This window comes from Capra hircus, chromosome 7, assembly GCF_001704415.2.
Source record: "Capra hircus breed San Clemente chromosome 7, ASM170441v1, whole genome shotgun sequence".
NCBI lineage: Eukaryota > Metazoa > Chordata > Mammalia > Artiodactyla > Bovidae > Capra > Capra hircus.
The window spans coordinates 44,680,675-44,701,539 of NC_030814.1; the positions used below are offsets into that span (position 1 = coordinate 44,680,675).

General features: G+C 47.9%; 1 protein-coding gene across 1 annotated transcript in view; it reads right to left on the reverse strand.

The window, feature by feature from the left end:
- The window catches only part of GALNT10 (polypeptide N-acetylgalactosaminyltransferase 10), a 231,630-nt gene that overhangs the window by 14,952 nt on the left and 195,813 nt on the right, over positions 1 to 20,865 (reverse strand). Inside the window, exon 8 of the mRNA XM_018050128.1 lies at positions 4,243 to 4,350. Within this exon, the coding sequence (XP_017905617.1) occupies positions 4,243 to 4,350 (108 nt within the window). The remainder of the gene's footprint in view (positions 1 to 4,242; positions 4,351 to 20,865) is intronic.

Consider the following 20,865-nt stretch of genomic DNA (forward strand, 5'->3'; position numbering starts at 1 on the left):
TCTTTTTAAAGGATCAAACCAAATAATATTCTAATTTTAACTGATACTTAAATTACTATTTTAATGAGTATTATATTTTCCAGACGGCTTAGTAAGTCATTTCTCCCAGATCTTGAGCTTTGGTACAGTTACTGGACCAAAGTAAGGACCTTTACATTTATGTCTATTACTTCTCCCCTTGCTAGAGTCATGAAAAGGACTCTGAGATTTTAGTGGGCTAAAGTGAAAGTTGCTCAGTCGTGTCCGACTCTTTGTGACCCCATGGAGTGTAGTCCATGGAATTCTCCAGGCCAGAATACTGGAGTGGCTAGCTATTCCCTTCTCCAGGGGATCTTCCCAGCCTAGGGATCGAGCACCCTCCTTTGATCCCTCGTTGGGAAGATCTCTTGGAGAAGGCAATGGCAACCCATTCCAATATTCTTGCCTGGGAAATCCCATAGACAGAGGAGCTTGGTGGGCTACAGTCCATGGGGTTGCAGAGTTGGACACGACTTAGTGACTGAACAACACCTTTCTAGTTCTGGGTTCCAGTCCTACCTGAGGCTCCTCTTGCTTTTCTTATGCTTGGATCACAGAGCTTTGCGCAGAATCTTGGAATAAGTCTCTAAACAAAAGTCAACTTTTGTTTCATCGGGCTTGAATGGGTTTCTGTTACTGTTTTCCCAAAGACCTCTTGGCCAGAGGCACAGGTGAGAAGGATATTAGCAAATTTAGTGAACAAACTGACTGGTTACTGGTTCTTAAGGCAGGCAAGCTGGTGGCCACTTCGTTCTCCCTGAATTGCTGCTCTACTGCTGTCTGTCTCTTTGGCCTTCCAAGTCTGTACACCTTTAGTAAGATTTTGATTTTCCTCTTTATCTGGCTGTCTTGGGGCTTTCAGAATATCTCTTCTCAAATCTATCAATATGATGTTCTAGGAGATAATGCTCTAGAAGGATCTGGTTGATAAAACACTGAGAAAACATGTAAATTATGATCTGGAACTAAGCAAAAATAGTTAGATACTGTGATAAAAAGTCAGGAGACCTTGATTGAGGCACCTTTGGTCCTACCAGCCTACATTGGCACCACGCAGATTGCTAACTGGTTTAAAGCCAATAGATTGACTCAGTAGTGACAGCTGAAAAAAAGAAGCTGAAATGTTACAACACAGAAGTCAGATAAGACATTGAAATCAACTTCCCAGCCTTGTTAATACTGATGCCAACACATACTGGTAATAACAATAGCAATCACTATTTAAATGATAATCACTCTGTGCCAGGCACCAGTCAGACCTACAGCTACTGCTAAGTCGCTTCAGTTGTGTCCGACTCTGTGCGACCCCATAGATGGCAGCCCACCAGGCTCCGCCATCCCTGGGATTCTCCAGGCAAGAACATTGGAGTGGGTTGCCATTTCCTTCTCCAATACATGAAAGTGAAAAGTGAAAGTGAAGTCGCTCAGTCATGTCCTACTCTTAGTGACCCCATGGACTGCAGCCTACCAGGCTCCTCCACCCATGGGATTTTCCAGGCAAGAATACTGGAGTGGGGTGCCATAGCCTTCTCTGCAGTCAGACCTAAGTGGGCGTGAACTCTGGCTCGAGTTACTTTGTGTCTTTACATTTCACTGTCCTCATCTCTAACTACTACTACTACTACTACTACTACTACTACTACTAAGTCACTTCAGTCGTGTCCGACTCTGTGCGACTCCATAGACGGCAGCCCACCAGGCTCCCCTGTCCCTGGGATTCTCCAGGCAAGGACACTGGAGTGGGAACAAGTGAGAACTAAGCAAGGTAAATATGTAAGATGCCAACTTTGAACAAGGCCCGGCTCACAGGAAGTTTTTGTTCCTCCATGGATCAATAAACAGGGAGTGATGGTGTGTCTTTCCCAGGTGAGTCATATTGGCATGACAGCTCTGGTCAGGCAAAGGATAGTTTGGGAGTGGTCCTTCTTAGGGGTCTGAGGTGTCTCAATGGTCCCACAGTCCCCAGGAGCTGAAAGAGTCGCACTCTTGGGCTTACTGAGAGACTCTGGGGTCTTTCTGCCTGGCACCTTCTTCTGGAATTGCCAACAGTATTTCAGAGGAAACGCGATTTCTGCCTCTCCTGCAGAACTAGAACTCACACCTGCATGGGACCCGGCTGTCCCAAGCAGGGATAGCTGGTGTGGTTGTCGTTGGAATCGTCAACCACTAGAGGGCACTGCTGGCTCGCTTTTCCGTCACCGGTCCCTATAGTAGCCCGGCCCAGCATCCGGGAAGACTACTGCCGCTCTGACTGTCTTGGTCTTCCTTGTAAGTTGCAGAACAAGGGCTTTTTCGACCTGGGCTGCAATTTTGCACATCGCTGATTGTCAGGTGACAAGGGAGGGAGAGGCAGTGGCCTGGGCAGGAGGCAGTGTGGACTGAAGCCAAACAGGCTGGCAAAGGGGGGCTCTGTTAGGGATCTTCAGGGTTAGGGTGGGGGTCTCCAAGAGGCAAAGCTATACTGTGCCCCTTCCAGATCCCCCAAGCCTCCTGGCTCTCTTTACCGTCTGAGATCCGCACCCCCCCCCCCCACCCCAGCTTTCATTGTTCTTTTGCTGTCATCTTGATTTTTTTCAAGACTCTTAATATTTTAAAATTTATTATTACGGCTTCAGTTCAGTTCAGTCGCTCAGTCGTGTCCGACTCTTTGCGACCCCATGAATCGCAGCACGCCAGGCCTCCCTGTCCATCACCAACTCCCAGAGTTCACTCAGACTCACGTCCATTGAGTCCGTGATGCCATCCAGCCATCTCATCCTCTGTCGTCCCCTTCTCCTCCTGCCCCCAATCCCTCCCAGCATCAAGGTCTTTTCAAATGAGTCAACTCTTCTCGTGAGGTGGCCAAAGTACTGGAGTTTCAGCTTTAGCATGATTCCTTCCAAAGAAATCCCAGGGCTGATCTCCTTCAGAATGGACTGGTTGGATCTCCTTGCAGTCCAAGGGACTCTCAAGAGTCTTCTCCAGCACCACAGTTCAAAAGCATCAATTCTTCGGCGCTCAGCCTTCTTCACAGTCCAACTCTCACATCCATACATGACCGCTGGAAAAACCATAGCCTTGACTAGACGGACCTTAGTCGGCAAAGTACTGTCTCTGCTTTTCAATATGCTGTCTAGGTTGGTCATAACTTTTCTTCCAAGGCTTAGTGAAATATTAATAATACAAAATAAATAAAAATTTCTGGCTATTTCCATTTGTAGATAATGGCCACTAATTAGAGTGATGATGGATATAAACCATTTTAAGGTAATAAAACAGTTTAACATAGAATTTTTGGCATGAAAATGGAGAGGGGATGAGGAGAGGACACTAACATTTATTAACCACCACTGTGCCCAGACCTTTCAAATACCATCCCATGCATGTACGTGCTCAGTTGCTTCAGTTGTGTCCAACTCTTTGTGACCTTATGAACTGTGGCCCACCAGGCTCCTCTGTCCATGGGGATTCTCCAGGCAAGAATACTGGAGTGGGTTGCCATGCCCTCCTCCAGGGGATCTTCCCAACCCAGGGATCGAACCCATGTCTTATGTCTCCTGCATTGGCAGGTGGGTTCTTTATCACTAGTGCCACCTGAGAAACTCTAAGTACCATCTCAGTCTTTCTCAAACATGTTGCTCTTCCTATATAAAATTTTATCCAACATGTTTCTTTAAATCACCACTAGTCTAACTTGGCACCAACTTTAGCTTTGTCCTAAGTCACAATGTCTGTGAAATCATGAATTTCCTACACTAATCCACAATAAATTGCAACACATGGAAATAAAAATGTTCCTATGTCTACCACCTAAAATCACCTCCCTGGTCACACTTTGGCAAACTGAATTATTTCCTTAATTCTTCTGGCCATGCTAAGAGTTGGAAAAAATGAACTTCCTTGAAGCAGAGGAGTAAATAGAGCTTAAGAGCAAGCCTCCCAAGGTTACAGAGCTAATAAGTGATTAAGCAGGGCTTTAAGTTTTTAAATTTTTTCACTTATTTATTTATTTTGGCTGTGCTGTGCGGCTTGTGAGATTTTAGTTACCCAACCAGGGCTTGAAGCTATGCCCTTAGCAGTGAAAGCTTGGAGTCTCAACCGCTGGACCGTGAGGAAATTCCTTGGAGGGTGGGGATGGCACACATCCTCACACCTGGGGACCACTAGGTCTCGGGCATGGGGTGCCTCTGATCTGCTGATGGTCATAGGCCAACCTCTCACCCACTAGGGAAGCTACCAGCTTACCCGGGCCAGGCTGACTCCAGCAGGCACCTTGTAGGGCACGTACTTCCTGTAGATATGGCCCACCCTGGAGCAGGGAATGTCCTCCATGCGACCTCCACACATCCACACCTGCGGGATGAGAAGTGAGAGATTGTATTTCCGCCCCCAGTTCACAGCCTCCTCAAAGGCCAGCGTTCCTTCGTGCATCCCTAGAAAGCATCAGCTTGGACTGTGTCCTGAAGCCCCCATTCACAGAACCAGGGATGTAGGAAAACACAGTGATGACAAGAGCAAAAACCGCTCAGGGCTTCGAGTGCTGACTCCAGGCCAAACACTCTGCAGTGAGCTTCACACGCACAGCTTCACGGAAGCCTCATCAGAAAACCCATAACATTAGGCAGTAATGGAGCTCCATTTTACTGATTAAGAAACTGAGGCTCAGAGAAGCTAAGAAACCTCTCTGAGGTCACAGGGTTAGTATGTGGTTCAGTTCAGTTCAGTCGCTCAGTCATGTCTGACTCTTTGCGACCCCATGAATTGCAGCACGCCAGGCCTCCCTGTCCATCACCAACTCCGGAGTTCACTCAGACTCAACGTATGTGGTAGAGCCAGAAATTTAATCCCAGTTTGAGCTGACTCCGAAGAAAGCTGAGAGCTGAAGAATTGATGCTTTTGAATTGTGGTGTTGGAAAAAACTCTTGAGAGTCCCTTGGACGGCAAGGAGATCCAACCAGTCCATCCTAAAGGAAATCCTGAGTATTCACTGGAAGGACTGATGCTGAATCTGAAACTCCAATACTTTGGCCACCTGATGTAAAGAACTGACTCATTGGAAAAGACCCTGATGCTGGGAAAGACTGAAGACAGAAGGGGACGACAGAGGGTGAGATGGTTGGATGGCATCACTGACTCAATGGACATGAGTTTAAGTAAACTCCAGGAGTTGGTGACGGACAGGGAGGTCTGGCATGCTGCGATCCACGGGGTCGCAAAGAGTTGGACATGACTGAGTGACTGAACAGAACTGAATTGAGGTGACTCCAGAGTCTGAGCTCTGGATAAGTGTCAGAATTATAAGGGGGCATGGAGGGCTCTTTTGGAAGGACTGTGATGATTACTCTGCACTTTGTGCTGGCAGGGAACTAGGCTGTGTATTTGCTGACTTTGGCATTGGCTGCTGGAGTTCCCTTTTAGGCCTGTAAACCTCTTTCTGGGTCATCCTGAGCAGTCACCTTTCTCCCTGCCCTGACTTCCCTGCAGGCTGGCTTGCTAAGCTGTGCAGCTGGGCACTGCTGCCTGCAGTGTGGGAGCTGGTGCTGCTCCTGAGTGTCCCTCCATAACCGGCATCACAGAGATCCCCTGAGTAGGAACTTTGGTCTGATGGCAAAATATGAGAATTCTTAACAAGTATAGTTAACCCTCTTAGAGGCCCAGCCTAAACAGACCCCCTTCTGGCGGTCCTGGGTTCAATTCCTGACTCAATCACTATCCAGCTTTGTGACTTGGATGATGGCACCTAACTTCTCTGAGGCTCAGTTTCCTCATCCGTAAAGAATGAAATGAGGTAGGCTCAGGGGATGAGGTATTTTGGGTGAGGAGCTTACCACAAGACCTGGCACCTAGTCACAGTGGTGTGAGATACTGCAATGATGGGTTCATCCATTCGGCTACTATTTGAGGAGTGCTTGCTGCATGCCAAACACTGTGCTGGGCACGCACAGCAGTGAGTAAGTTGGCCAAGGCCCCTGCTCTCACAGAGGTGGAGTGTGGTGGCCAGCCTTGGAGATGCCCCCCAGTGACCGCTGTGTCCCAGTATTTGCACCCTTAGGCAGTTCCCTCCCAAAAGAGCCAGATGAGGACTGTGTAACCAACAAGATGCTACAGAAATGATGGCCATGAAGGACACTGTGGCTTCCACCTTGCTCCCTGGGATCACTTGCTTTGGGGCAGCCAGCAGCCACATTGTGAGGACCCTCAAACAGCCCTGTGGAGAGGCATAGGTTGTGAGGAGCTGAGGTCTTCTGCTAAGAGTCCTGACTTGCCCACCACGTGAATAAGCCAGCTCAGAAGTGGATCCTCCAGCCCCAGTCAAGCCTTCAGATGACTGCAGCCCTGGCTGACACAACTGCATGACAGACCCAGGCAGAACTGTCTCACTTAGCCACTCCCAAATCCTTGACTCTCCACGACTTTGAGATAATAACTGTCTACTGCTGCTTTGAGATTATTTTTTCCTGTGGCAGTAGGTACCTAATACAGGGGCTTTCAGACGGTGATGTGCACTCTACAGAAGCCAAAGCAAGGTAACTGGACAGACCCATCAGACAGACAGATGGGATATGCTGCATTACCCCCACCTGTCAGGGAAAGCCTCCCTGGGAAGGAAATAGTCATATCCCATGAGGGGATAGGCACATATGAGGCTGCAATTAGTGGAAATGCTGCTTGGAGAAATGCAATTATATTCTGATCTTGGGGGAGAAAAAAAAATCGAGCAAGTCAATAGAACAGAACATTGGTCTCAAGATAATGGGCTCCTGATGGTAGATTAATGTCAAGGCCAAGCCAAGAAGTTTATTTTCAAAGCAGGAGATATTGATCAGGCGCCAGCATCCAATAACAATAACTCTTCCTTTATACAGAGTGACTGATGTGGAAGCAATGCTTTTGTCTGGTGGATACTGCCCGGGTCGCTGGGCTGCCCCAACCTTGCGGGAGGCGGAGCGGCACGGAGCAGGTGGGGCACGCCTTCCCCTGTTCTATTTTGAATGTCTTCTGGGCAGTTGACTAGGCTGGCATCCAGCTCTCTCGACTCCATATTAAACTTGCATTAGCTAACAAGGCTGTGTCTCCGGCTTTGCCTGGCAAGGAGCCTTCCTGTTTGCAGATGGATTTCCAGATCCTTCTCTGTGCTGTGACCTCAGGATTCTTTGGCCCTGACCACGCTGGCCATCAGCCTGAAGGTTCCTGAGGGTGACCTTGATCTACTGAGAGGTCTGAGGCAGCCAAAATGCCCTCAGATTCCCAGGATGTCTGGAGCCCAGGAGGAGTCCTGGTTTTGGACGATGGCTTCCCTGCCCTAGACCTGACTCACTGACAGCTGAGTCAGAATGCAAACTGCCTTCCGAGAGATGCATACCTTTCAGTGAAAGCTGCTGCCAACTGCCGAGTTCCCTGGGAGCACCTGAGCGGTCTGAGCAGCTCTGGGTACATCTCACCCCTCAGGACTCCCTCTGGAGCTTGCCTGGTGGTCCAGTGGTTAAGAATCCGCCTTGCAATGCAAGGGACACTGGTCCGATCCCTGGTCCAGGAAGATCTCACGTGCTGCAGAACAGCAAAGACTGCACCGCAGCTACTGAGCCAGAGCTCCAGAGCCCGAGAGCCCACACTACTGAGCCCGTGTGCCTCCAGCCTGCGCTCTGCAACAAGAGAAGCCACTTCCGTGGCGTGGCTTCAGTGTCAGCTTCTGCCACCAAGCCAGTCAGAAAAACGACGTCATCTCTTTGAGCTCCAAAGAGATCTCTTTTCTCCATTTGGGAAATCGGGCCACAGGATATATGAAAATAAAAAACACGACGGTGTTGGGTGAAAGGGCAAATACTGCATCGTTTCAAGGCAACTGTATTTCTCATCCTTTTGCAAAGACAAATGAGTAGCCCCAGCTTGCCATAATTAGAGCAAGGCCACACGCAGCAATGAAGACCCACCACAGCCAAAAATTAAAATAAATAAATCCTAGAAAAACCAAACAAACCACACTCTGGCCACTCAGAACACACCATACGCAGCGGGCACCACCCCCCTGTGGTTATCTGGCAGGATCCCGAGACTGCAGGGGACTTTCCATCTAGGGACATGTTAAAAGCTAGAGGCATCGACTTATATCCTGACTTGCTCTGAGCAGGGGAGATGGACTCCAGGTTCAGCCCCTGGCCCAGGGCACCTACCTGTGTACCTCCAGGCCCCCCATCTCCCTCCCTTTACAGCAGAGGACAGCAGCCACCCAAGGCCCACAACAACCACAGCGAGGGGGTGGTATGAGCAGGCACTCTTTTCTAATGCCAGCGCCACCAGTGCAGCCATGTGACCTGGGGGATGAGAGTCACTGCTACCTTGCAAGGCTGCCGAGATGGCCTGAGACAAGCCGTGAAGAGCACTCAGCTTGATGCCTGGCCACAGCAAACCTGATGAGTGTTACTCACTTCTCTTTGCGAAAGGATGAGAAATACCACTGCCTTGAAATGATACACCCAACACCATTTTTTTTTTTTTTTAATATCCTATGGCCCAATTTCCCAGATGGAGAAAGTGAAGCTCAAAGAGATGATGTTTTTCTGACTGACTTGGTGGCAGACCCTGAAACTGACCAGGAGAATGACAGGGCCAGGCGGGTGGGGCATAGTCACCGGGCCTGGCTGCCCGAGGGGTTCTTCTCTCCCCCAGGTAACACAGTGGCAGGAGAAGAGCCCCGCTGGGGGCAGAGGGGAGAGGCTCTGCAGGTCACCCGCATTTGGCCAGGACCCTGTCATATTTGGATGGGGACAAAGATGGGCCGCTGAGAAGACATCTTGCAGCCCGTCTCTGCATCAGCCTTCTTGTTTCTTGTCTCCCTTCCTCTCCGTGCCCTCCCTAGCCTCTGCTCCTGTGCCTGCGCAGGGAGCCCAGTTCCACCGTAGGGAATTTCTGAACACACTCTGCCAGCTTGTTTCTTGGTGCCGTTTCTTCTGCACCAGTCTTCTCCCTGGAAGCACCATGCCACTAGACAAGTACAAATCTAATTGTAAAAGCTTGCTCCCCATTCATTTTCATTGCTGCTTTGATTTATTTTATTAGCAAACTTCTTTTGTGTGATGACAGGCTTCATTACAGTGTCTATAAAAGACAATTACTCGCTCTTATCTCCTAAACTGAGGAGGAAAGAAATGAGTGGTGATGAGCATCAGGAAGACACAATGGGCCCTGGAGGCCACGTGGCAGAGGGGCCGCCCTGCAGAGGGGATCCGCCAGCGAGCTCGGGTGAGAAGAGACCTCTCACTCAAGGGAATAGCTGCCTAGAAACCAATCGGGAATCGATGGGCATCCTACCTGCCCATGGAAGGGAGAAGCCATCAGCCAGCCATGGCTTTGCTATTGGCAGCTCGGCTGAGGATCCCAGTGAAGTCCAAACCCTATTCACTAGTGCTTGGGAGCTGCTGCATTAATACGCAATTAAAAGAATAATTGTTACCAATTATTCCGCATTATCTGTGAGCTTAGGAAGAACAAAGGGTAGCAGTGATGAGCTCGGTTCTGGCTCTTAAGCAAGTTTTGTGAATCTGAAAGGCTCAGTTTCCTCATCTGCAATATGGATGGGGTGAATTACTGTGCTTCCCTCCTAGGGCTGTGACGAGCCTGGAATGAGATAATTCTGAGGCACACAGGACTCCGAGCAAACTCAATGCTGTCACCTGGGCACATGGCAGCTGGCTCTACTGGTGGGGCACGCCACATATATGCCACGCAACTTCTCTCAGGAAAGAAGGAATGACATTGGATCCATGTCTTCCAGAAGTTCATACTATTTTGGACATATTAGGTTGTTCTGAACAACAAGATACTGTTTTAGGAAGTCTTACCAGCAGGAAAGGATCTCACTCATGTTAGTTTTAGATGCTTATAATGGTTACCAGGTTCAGTTGGTAAAAGAGGAGGAAAAAAGCCCAACTTTAGTTTTTAAAAATCCATTTAAATTTATTTCTAGGTTAATATATTATTTTACTGGAGTGGGTAGCCTTTCCCTTCTCCAGGGGATCTTCCCAACCCAAGGATAGAACCCAGGTCTCCTGCATTGCAGGTGGATTCTTTACCAACTGAGCTATGAAGGAAGCCCAATATTATTTTATATATCAAAAATATACTTTTAAGCATATGTGGGTCTAAATTAATAAACTGAATATCTGATTGTTTCAGTGATATCCTGAGGTGTTTATAGTCAACTTGGCCAAAAAATGGGGGGTGGCCGCCTTACATTAGAGCTTTTTTTTTTTCTTAATAAATGAATTAAGTTGCAGGATCTGTTAGGTTTTGGCTCACATTTGATACAGAGCCATCTCACAACCACCCAGTGAGGGAGGTACTGCCGTGCCTCTCACACATGAGGAAAGCGAGGCTGGCGAGCTCCAGCACCTTCCCCAGGGCTCCGCAGCTCTTAAGTGGCAGAGCCCAGAGTGGAATCCAGGGTGGGGGCACCCAGAACTAGGCAGGTTTGAGACTGTACCTTTGATCTTCCTCAGGCCTAGTCCTAACCCTGTCATGGTCTTCCACAAAGACCCCTCTTGGTACTCATATTGTTTGCAGGACAAAGCGGTCACCCTAGGCTTGCAGTCAAGGCCTCTGCCCCTGTTCCAGTCACCTCTGACCCTTCCACACACCCTGGATGCTGTGGGAGTCAGCTGCAGGGCACTCATGTTTCTCTGTTGGGTGCGTGTGGTTTCCTTTCCATGAACAATGCAACCCAGTACAAACATTCATTCATTCACACATAGGCTGGTCAGCCTTGCTCTAAAACCCTGCTGGAAGAGATGAAACAGAAACTGGCAGCCAAAGATGGGCCTGATTATATTGAGCCTTGAAAGTGGGGTGAAGGTGTTGGTACCTGTGAGCCACCCTGCCAACCAACGTGGGGTCTTTTCACACCCCAGCCTGAGCCTCCACTCTGTAAGACCTCACCGACTCATTACAGCCATGATTTTCAATCCTGAGTGAGCATCAGAATCACCGGGGGAGCTTGCTAAAACACAGACTGCTGGGCCCCATTCCTACAATGTCTGACTCAGCAAGTCTGTGTGGAGTCTGGGAATTTACATGTCTAACAAGTTCCTGGTGATGCTGGTGCTGCTGGGCTGGCGACCACACTTTGAGAACGAGCTTATGCTGGATTAAGAGAGCCCTTCTCAGATGGTGGTAATGCCAGTTCACACTATGCCTTTAGACAGCGCTGTGAGTTTGGGGTTATTTGTGTCCTTTCAGTGAGGAAATAAAGGTTCAGCCCAAAGGGCAGATGAGCTGTCCCAGGTCTCACCGGGAGTTCATTTCAGAGCTGGTCCTGAAGCCAAGGTCTCTGGCCTCTGTCTCGCCAGCCTCAAAGCGTCCCCAACTCCTGTCTTCCTGCAACCACAGCCCACACATACTGACCACAATGCTGACATTAACAGCTATCATAATTGATTATTTATAATGCAACAGGAGCTGAGCTAGGCTTTTAACACACTTTGACTAATATTGTGCTCATACCCACCCTATGAAGTAAGGGTCATTCTATTGCCACTTTACAGATGAAGAAATCCAGAGAGGTTAAGTCACTTTCCCAAAGTCACACAGCCAGTAGCTGATGGAGCTTGTACCAGAACACAGGTGGTGTGATTCCAAAGCCAGTGTACTTTATCCCTGGACTGTTCTGCCTCCTTTTTTAACATGAAGGTTTTGATCCAAACAGCTACCACTCACTGACTGCCTTCTTTTTGTCTGTCTCTAGGCCAAACAAATGTTTTATGCCATTTAGTTTTTATAACTTCTGAAGAAGTTATTATTGCCATTTTTAGTGATAAAAGACTGAAGCAGGAAGAGATGGCTGTGTGCTGGTTAAGGAGTGATGTACCACAGGCAACCCTTGAGCCTCCGAGCCTTTTTCCTGGAGGCAGGTGCCCACAGACAGAGACGTTCATGGAATCTCAAATGGCTGCTCAAAGTCAGGGGCAGAATGCCTCCCTGTTCCCAGCAGACAGCTCTTAGAAAGTCTGGGTACACATGGCCAGGAGGCAAACGCTGCAGATAATCCCGCGAAGAAAGGGGCCAGCGCTGGGTTCCCGGCAGCAATGCTGCACCTGGTCTGAGTCAGTGGGGGCTGGACAGGGCGGTGCAAGGGCTGGGAGAGGTGATGGCAGGCTGGCACCTGTGTGGGGGCCCCAAACGCCCTCCCGGGTGGCAACTTAACCCCCTTGGGGTTGGTTCTGACTTCTGGGGCCCTGCTCTAGGCTGCCCCCTCCCTCCCGGTGGAGTGAGATAAGTGCTGGGCCAAGAGTCGGGACATTTGGAGTTCGGCCCTGGCTCTGCCACCTTCCAGCACTCGGGCACCAGGTCACAGCCCCTACCCCTCACCAGTTTCTGCTGTGTATTCTGCTTTCTTTTCATACACTGTGTTTCACTTAATCCTCCTGATGATGCTGTGAGCTCTATGGAAGCAAGGTCTGGGAGTTGTCTAAATCTGCACAAGGCAGTCTGGGACTGGCTTGGCCTTTGGTAACTGTATCAGTGTTGGACTAAGCAGACCCCACTGCTGAGGCCTCCTGCCTCTGTTCAGACGTGTGGGTTTCCCTCTGGGAACAAGGCTTTCCTGGTCCCCTCGTGTGGCTCTCTGTCACTCCCTTGCTCAGCTGATCCTGCCCCAAGAGGCCCTCAGAAGGCCTCCATCTCACTCTCCCAGAGCAGGGGGCTGCTGCCTCTGCCTCCTGGAGTGGACCCTGTACTCAGGAGGCTCCATCCTTCCCTAGGAGCTCCTTACTGTGACTCCCTTCTCTGTAGGCCTCACTTGGGGGAAACTCCTTCCTGAACTGGCAAACGGCCCTAACAAAGCACTGGGAGGTATGTGCGGAGGGGTGGGCCGAGAGGGTTGAAAAAATAACAGTTTTTCCTTATTGTTAAATCTTAATTTCTCTCCTGATTCTAGAAGTGATATGTGTGATGATAAACACATTCAATGCTGCAGAAACACATGGGTAGGAAGGGACAGCCTCACTGTGGCCCTTCCACCCCAGATACCCCAAGGGGATGGGAAACCTTTGAGGCACCAGAGGTCAGAGGACAGCAGGGCAGAGGCTCGGTCTGAAGTCAGAGGGCAAGGCTGGAAACCCTGCTCCGACCATGCGATGCTGTGAGTGCTCAGTAAACTTCAGCTGGTGTAATGATACTCTTCTCAGTTTTTTGTTTGTTTGTTTGCATTTGCCACATTAAAAAAAAAGATACATTTGTTTATGGCTGCACTGGGTCTTCGTTGCTGCGTGCACACTTTCTCTAGTTGTGGCAAGGAGGGGCTTCTCTTCATGATGTTGTGTAGGCTTCTTATTGCAGTGGATTCTGTTATGAAGCCCAGGCTTTAGGGGTGAGGGCTTAAGCAGGGCTGAGTTGTCCCTCAGCATCTGGGATCTCCCTGGACAGGGAGTGAAGCCGTGTCCCCTGCATTGGCAGGCAGAGTCTTTACCACTGAGCTACCAGGGCCCTGCATTAGTCACATTTTGAATATTAAACATTTGAGACTATATATTATATATATATAATCACAAATTTTCACATCTTTAAAAATTTAATTTTGGGTGCATCTAACTTTTTTTTAATGAGCTGAAGTTGAATGGTTCTATGAAGACCTACAAAACCTTTTAGAACTAACACCCAAAAAAGATGTCCTTTTCATTAGAGGGGACTGGAACGCAAAAGTAGGACGTCAAGAAACACCTGGAGTAACAGGCAAATTTGGCCTTGGAGTACGGAATGAAGCAGGGCAAAGGCTAATAGAGTCTTGCTAAGAGAACGCACTGGTCATAGCAAACACCCTCTTCCAACAATGCAAGAGAAGACTCTACACATGGACATCACCAGATGGTCAACACTTAAATCAGACTGATTATATTCTTTGCAGCCAAAGATGGAGAAGCTCTATACAGCCAGCAAAAACAAGACCGGGAGCTGACTGTGGTTCAGATCATGAATTCCTTATTGCCAAATTCAGACTGAAACTGAAGAAAGTAGGGAAAACCACTAGACCATTCAGGTATGACCTAAATCAAATCCCTTATGATTATACAGTGGAAGTGAGAAATAGATTTAAGGGCCTAGATCTGATAGATAGAGTGCCTGATGAACTATGGACAGAGGTTCGTGACACTGTACAGGAGACAGGGATCAAGACCATCCCCATGAAAAAGAAATGCAAAAAAGCAAAATGGCTGTCTGAGGAGGCCTTACAAATAGCTGTGAAAAGAAGAGAAGCGAAAAGCAAAGGAGAAAAGGAAAGATATAAGCATCTGAATGCAGAGTTCCAAAGAATAGCAAAGAAAGATAAGAAAGCCTTCCTCAGCGATCAATGCAAAGAAATAGAGGAAAACAACAGAATGGGAAAGACTAGAGATCTCTTCAAGAAAATTAAAGATACCAAGGGAACATTTCATGCAAAGATGGGCTCGATAAAGGACAGAAATGGTATGGACCTAACAGAAGCAGAAGATATTAAGAAGAGGTGGCAAGAATACACAGAAGAACTGTACAGAAAAGAGCTTCATGATCCAGATAATCACGATGGTGTGATCACTCACCTAGAGCCAGACATCCTGGAATGTGAAGTCAAGTGGGCCTTAGAAAGCATCACTACGAACAAAGCTAGTGGAGGTGATGGAATTCCAGTGGAGCTCTTTCAAATTCTGAAAGATGATGCTGTGAAAGTGCTGCACTCCATATGTCAGCAAATTTGGAAAACTCAGCAGTGGCCACAGGACTGGAAAAGGTCAGTTTTCATCCCAATCCCAAAGAAAGACAATGCCAAAGAATGCTCAAACTACTGCACAACTGCACTCCTCATCTCACACGCGAGTAAAGTAATGCTCAAAATTCTCCAAGCCAGGCTTCAGCAATACGTGAACGGTGAACTTCCAGATGTTCAAGCTGGTTTTAGAAAAGGCAAAGGAACCAGAGATCAAATTGCCAACATCCGCTGGATCATGGAACAAGCAAGAGAGTTCCAGAAAAACATCGATTTCTGCTTTCTTGACTATGCCAAAGCCTTTGACTGTGTGGATCACAATGAACTGTGGAAAATTCTGAAAGAGATGGGAACACCAGACCACCTAATCTGCCTCTTGAGAAACCTATATGCAGGTGAGGAAGCAACAGTTAGAACTGGACATGGAACAACAGACTGGTTCCAAATAGGAAAAGGAGTACATCAAGGCTGTATATTGTCACCCTGCTTATTTAACTTCTATGCAGAGTACATCATGAGAAACGCTGGGCTGGAAGAAGCACAAGCTGGAATCAAGATTTCTGAGAGAAATATCAATAACCTCAGATATGCAGAGGGCACCACCCTTGTGGCAGAAAGTGAAGAGGAACTAAAAAGCCTCTTGATGAAAGTGAAAGAGGAGAGTGAAAAAGTTGGCTTAAAGCTCAACATTCAGAAAATGAAGATCATGGCATCTGGTCCCATCATTTCATGGGAAATAAATGGGGAAACAGTAGAAACAGTGTCAGACTTTTTTTTTTAGGCTCCAAAATCACTGCAGATGGTGACTGCAGCCATGAGATTAAAAGACGCTTACTCCTTGGAAGGAAAGTTATGACCAACCTAGATAGCATATTCAAAAGCAGAGATATTACCTTGCCAACAAAGGTCTGTGTAGTCAAGGCTATGGTTTTTCCAGTGGTCATGTATGGATGTGAGAGTTGGACTGTGAGGAAAGCTGAGTGCCGAAGAATTGATGCTTTTGAACTGTGGTTTTGGAGAAGACTCTTGAGAGTCCCTTGGACTGCAAGGAGATCCAACCAGTCCATCCTAAAGGAGATCAGTCCTGGGTGTTCACTGGAAGGATGGATGCTGAAGCTGAAACTCCAATACTTTGGCCACCTCATGCCAAGAGCTGACTCATTTGAAAATACCTTGATGCTGGGAGGGATTGGGGGCAGGAGGAGAAGGGGACGACAGAGGATGAGATGGCTGGCTGGCATCACTGACTCGATGGACATGAGTTTGAGTGAACTCCGGGAGTTGGTGATGGACAGGGAGGCCTGGCATGCTCTGATTCATGTGGTCGCAAAGAGTTGGATCCGACTGAACTGAACTTTTTTAATATAATATTTCACTGCTGGGATGTGCTCTAACTTACATATCCCTTGAGGACTCACACTAAAGGTCATGTTCAGTCTTCCCCTCTGGTAAGTAACACTTCAACAGATAGCTCCTGCCTCAGTCTTTGCTCTGTCTCTCTCGGCTAAACTCCTGAGGGTGGAATTTTGGGTCAATGAATGTGCTTGCTTTGAAACGTAACAGATTTTGCCGAATTGCTAAAAAAAGACATGCCCACTTTCATTGCCCCAAAGCCAATGTCTTTCTCATACCAGCTCAGCCACGTGGTCCTGTGGACACTTCTCTTCTCCAGGAGCTCAGAGTTGAAGACATTCTAACCTCAGCCTCCTGAGGATGCTGTGCAGTCCCCTTCTGGCTCATCCTACCACCACCACCTCTAATCCAAACCACACTCGTGCTTGTGTAAGGCCAAAGGCTTTCTCTGCAGCATCTTATTTGAGTCTATCTTGGGTAGGAAGGAAAACTCTATCAGTATCATGTGGGATGGGAGAGCCAGAGAGGTCAAGTGACTGGCCCTGTCTCCAGGTGGATAAGTGGCAGAGATGAGAAGCCAGTGCCCTGCTTTCTCACTGAGTACCTTTCTCATCACACCATCAGTATCCAAAGATGGAGATGTCAGCCTGGGAAGGGCAGGATGAAGAAAGTATATCAGATAGGAATTGATGCCACTAACAGGTATTTAAAACACCTATGATGGGCCAGGAACTAGGGTACAGAGATGAATAAGACTCCCTCCCTGCCTCCAGGGAGCTCAGAGTGTAGTTGGGGAGACACGTCAATCTTTGGGTCATGTCAGTGGGAGGAATTCAGAGACATGCTGGGAGCAACACTGGGGTGGCCCTTAATCATCACAGGGAGCTCAGGTAAGGCTAAGAGGAGGCATAAGATAGGCTGAGCCCAGAAGGATGAGTGTGGGTTGGCCAGACTAAGGAAGGGCGCTTTAGGAAGAATGAACAGTGCATGCCCCTAAAGATGGCAAAGCATGAGAGCCTGGGGCTTGTGAGCATCCCATATGGCTGGGTAAGGTGGACCTCTGTGGTTTGCCCTGTCCCACCTCTATTCTGCACACAGTGCCTAGACTTTTCTTTGGGGAACCAGCTCATCCCACCTTCCTGATTCTGGGATGGGCATGTGACCAATTAGACTGAGACAGCAGCTGACCAATCAGAATACTGCCCAGGGATGAGCAAGGAACCAGAAGGTCAATGAGACCTGACTTGGGGACTTACTATAGGAATGATGGGAAACAGAAACTCTTCCCACTGGGCTGCTGGGTATTTCCACGAGAGAAAGCTTGCCCGAGAGGGAAGCCAACTCAGATAAAAGCAGAGCTGAGGAACTAAGGGAGATGGAGCCTAGATGAGATGGGTTAGTCTCTGGATCCAGCTGGACCTGGAGGATCTACCCTGGAATTTCAGTTGTGTGGGCCAATCAATTCTGACCTTTTTTTGCTTAAGCCAGATTGACCAGGATATTGGTTATCTGTTACTAAGAGTCCAGACTAATGCACTGGGGAGGAGGGTAGAAAGAAAGCAAGGAATGGTCAGCCACTCGTGGAGGTGGCTGCAGGCCATGCTACAGGGTTAAAGAATTATCTGACCATCAGAACTGGGAAGAGTATAACTGCCAGGCAGAAGAACTCTCATAATGACTGTGCCTTTTAGAAACAAAAGGTGTTGACTAAGAGAGAAAAGAAGAAGAAGGAAAGAGTCAATGACTCTTCCAGAAATTTCAGAGCCTTCGGAACATCTTTTCTAGGATTTTCCCATCAGGATAGATGGCCTGGTCTGAAATTGGAGCCAAATTATTAATCCATCAGCCGTGATGGCATGTATCAATTTATCTTAATTTCTGAAAATACACTCATGCCTTTCAGACCAGTCTCTCTTCTCTGTCACCAAGAAGAAAAGGGGGCCAGCAGAGATTAATCAGAGGCCATTTGGCCCTTCGTAAATGCCCTGTTCTGGCTGAAACTGAACAGCCGGCATTTCAGGCAGACCACTGGGCCCCCATGTGCCCTCAGTGTTGTGGGCAAGCCTGCCCGGGAGGCAGCGTGCTGGCAGAGGGGCTGCTGCCAGCTCCACAGCCTGAGAGAGAAAGCCGAGGGAGAAAGGTCCCTCCCAGACCTGGGGGACTCCTCACCACACAGTCTCATTTCCTCTCTGGAGTGGATCAACTGGAAACAGGAGCCAGCCTCCCTCCCCCTCCTGGATGAGAGACTTCATCACCCATTACTGAGTCTTTTGTAAATAAACCGTGGGGGGAGAATGCCATTTGTTCTGCCATAATTCCCTGAGGAGCCTCATCAGATGGGTCTTTGAAAGGCACAGAATGAGATCACTTGGGTTCAGAAATTCCTTTGTGCTCCTTTCTCTACCATCACCACTCTCCACAGACTTTCTGAAGGGGGTCAGGCAATCCTTTTGGTTCTTGGGATACAACAAACAAAGATTATTACACTGTTGAAGTTCATATTCTGAGAACTCAGAACTCTGATGTGTCCATTTATGGGAACAAACTTCATAAGTTAGGTTTGTTTAACTGGTAAACTGAGGAACTGTGAAGTTAAAACTCTTCTGATGCCTTATGTGTGATTCTACTGTACCTGTAAGGATGTGGCATTTGGAAAACCAAATTGCATCGGCTAGAGACGCTTCAGTCATGTCTGACTCTGTGCGACCCCATAGACGGCAGCCCACCAGGCTCCCATCCCTGGGCTGCCGTCTATGGAGTCGCACAGAATCAGACACGACTGAAGCGACTTAGCAGCAGCAGCAGCAGCAGCAGCAGCAGCAGCAGCAGCAGCAGAGATACTATAAATGACATACATGCTGTCACCCACCAAACCTGCATCCATGGCAGACATCACTAATCAATCACCACTTCTTTTCTGAATGTAGCCTCACAATATATATTCACACAGTAAGGGGCAGCCTCTACTGATGGATCAGAGTTGGTTGGGAGAGCAAAACTATTTTTGACTTAGGCTGTTTACTAATTCAATTCACTGAGAGGTTGTAGAGTCGCCTAGTAAATTAACCCCAAGAGGGGGTTAACTGCCCCCAGGAGGAGGCAAAAACTGAGAAGGAAGTAAGAGATTGCAGAGAAACCTCCCAGGCTAATTTTCCTCTCAAGTGCTCTCATGTCCCGGCAGAGGCCTGTACAACACAGCAGGTCAGAGCGCGGACCCTGCTGTCAGGCAGGCCTGGGTTCATGTCCTGGTTCTGTTAGTTCTAACTGTGTGGGACCTTGGTCTGTACTCCACTTGCCTCCCTGTGAAATGGGTATAATAATGATACCACCCTCCTAGGGCTGTTGTAAGGATTAAATAAGAAAACACGTGTGAAGGGTTCTGTACAGGGTCCTGCCAGCTCTGATCCAGGCTGCACCTGAGTTGCTGCACACCAGAGTGGATGGATGCTTTTTGACAGCTGGCATCACTCAGGCTGGTGCCATCATTATTGCTAAATATTTTTAATGTCACCCCTCGATTTTAATATTAGTTTTATTTAAAGTGCTGGTTCCCTTATGGGAAATAACTTCAGAAATCTGAAGGTAAAATGGAAAAAGACTGTTTTTCAAACCAAAATAATGTTTCAGGAGAACTCCAGGTTATTTTCTTGCTCAGTTCAGTTCAGTCGCTCAGTTGTGTCTGACTCTTTGCAACCCCATGGACTGCAGCATGCCAGGCTTTCCTGTCCATCACCAACTCCCGCAGCTTACTCAAACTCATGTCCACTGAGTCGGTGATGCCATCCAACCATCTCATCCTCTCTCATCCCCTTTTCTTCCTGCCTTCAATCTTTCCTAGCATCAGAGTCTTTTCCAATAAGTCAGTTCTTTGCATCAGGTGGCCGAAGAATTAACGCCCCCCAGTTCTGAACTGAGTGGCAGTGACAATGACAATAATAAAAACAATTTTTCATTATTTATTATTTCATTATTTTAGGATATTTATTGAGAAGCACCTAACAAGAATGGTCTTATTTAATCCTCTCAACAACCCTGTAAAGAATAGAGGGTCACTATACCCATTTTATGGAAGTAGAAACTGAGGTTCAGATGGATAAAGTCTCTTTGTCCAAGATCACACAGTTGGTACAAAGCAGCAGAGCTACAATCTGACCCGGGCAATCTAACCCCAGCACCAAAGCCTTAATTGTTGTGTGTGTGACAATGGTCCTTTGCCTAGGAAGTAGATGCTAGACTCGGTGGACATCAGGGTTGTGCATTCACAGGACTCAGCCCAGTAATGCTGCTGGCCATTCCTCACGGGCTGGGGATATATGTTACCAAGGGTTCCAGGGGTGTTAGAACCAGGCCCTAGCCGACCACAGGGGCACAAGACAAGATAGTCTTCCCTACAGATGGACAAAGCCTTCATTCTTCACTTCTGATCAATACAAAAATCCAACAAAAAGGGGCAGAAGTTGGCCTCAGAAGTTTGGGTACTTAACTAGTAAGCATTGTCTCCTTTATTACCAATATCAGAGATTCTACAGCCCATGGATTGGTCTAATAGGTTATAGAAAACATTTATTCTCCAACTCTTTAATAATTTCTGCTGCTGTTGCTGCTGCTAAGTCGCTTCTGTCGTGTCCGACTCTGTGCGACCCCATAGGCAGCAGCCCACCAGGCTCTCCAGTCCCTGGGATTCTCCAGGCAGGAACATTGGAGTGGGTTGCCATTTCCTTCTCCAATGCATGAAACGTGAAAGTGAAGTCCCTTAATAATTTCTATCAGTTATTAATTGGTGG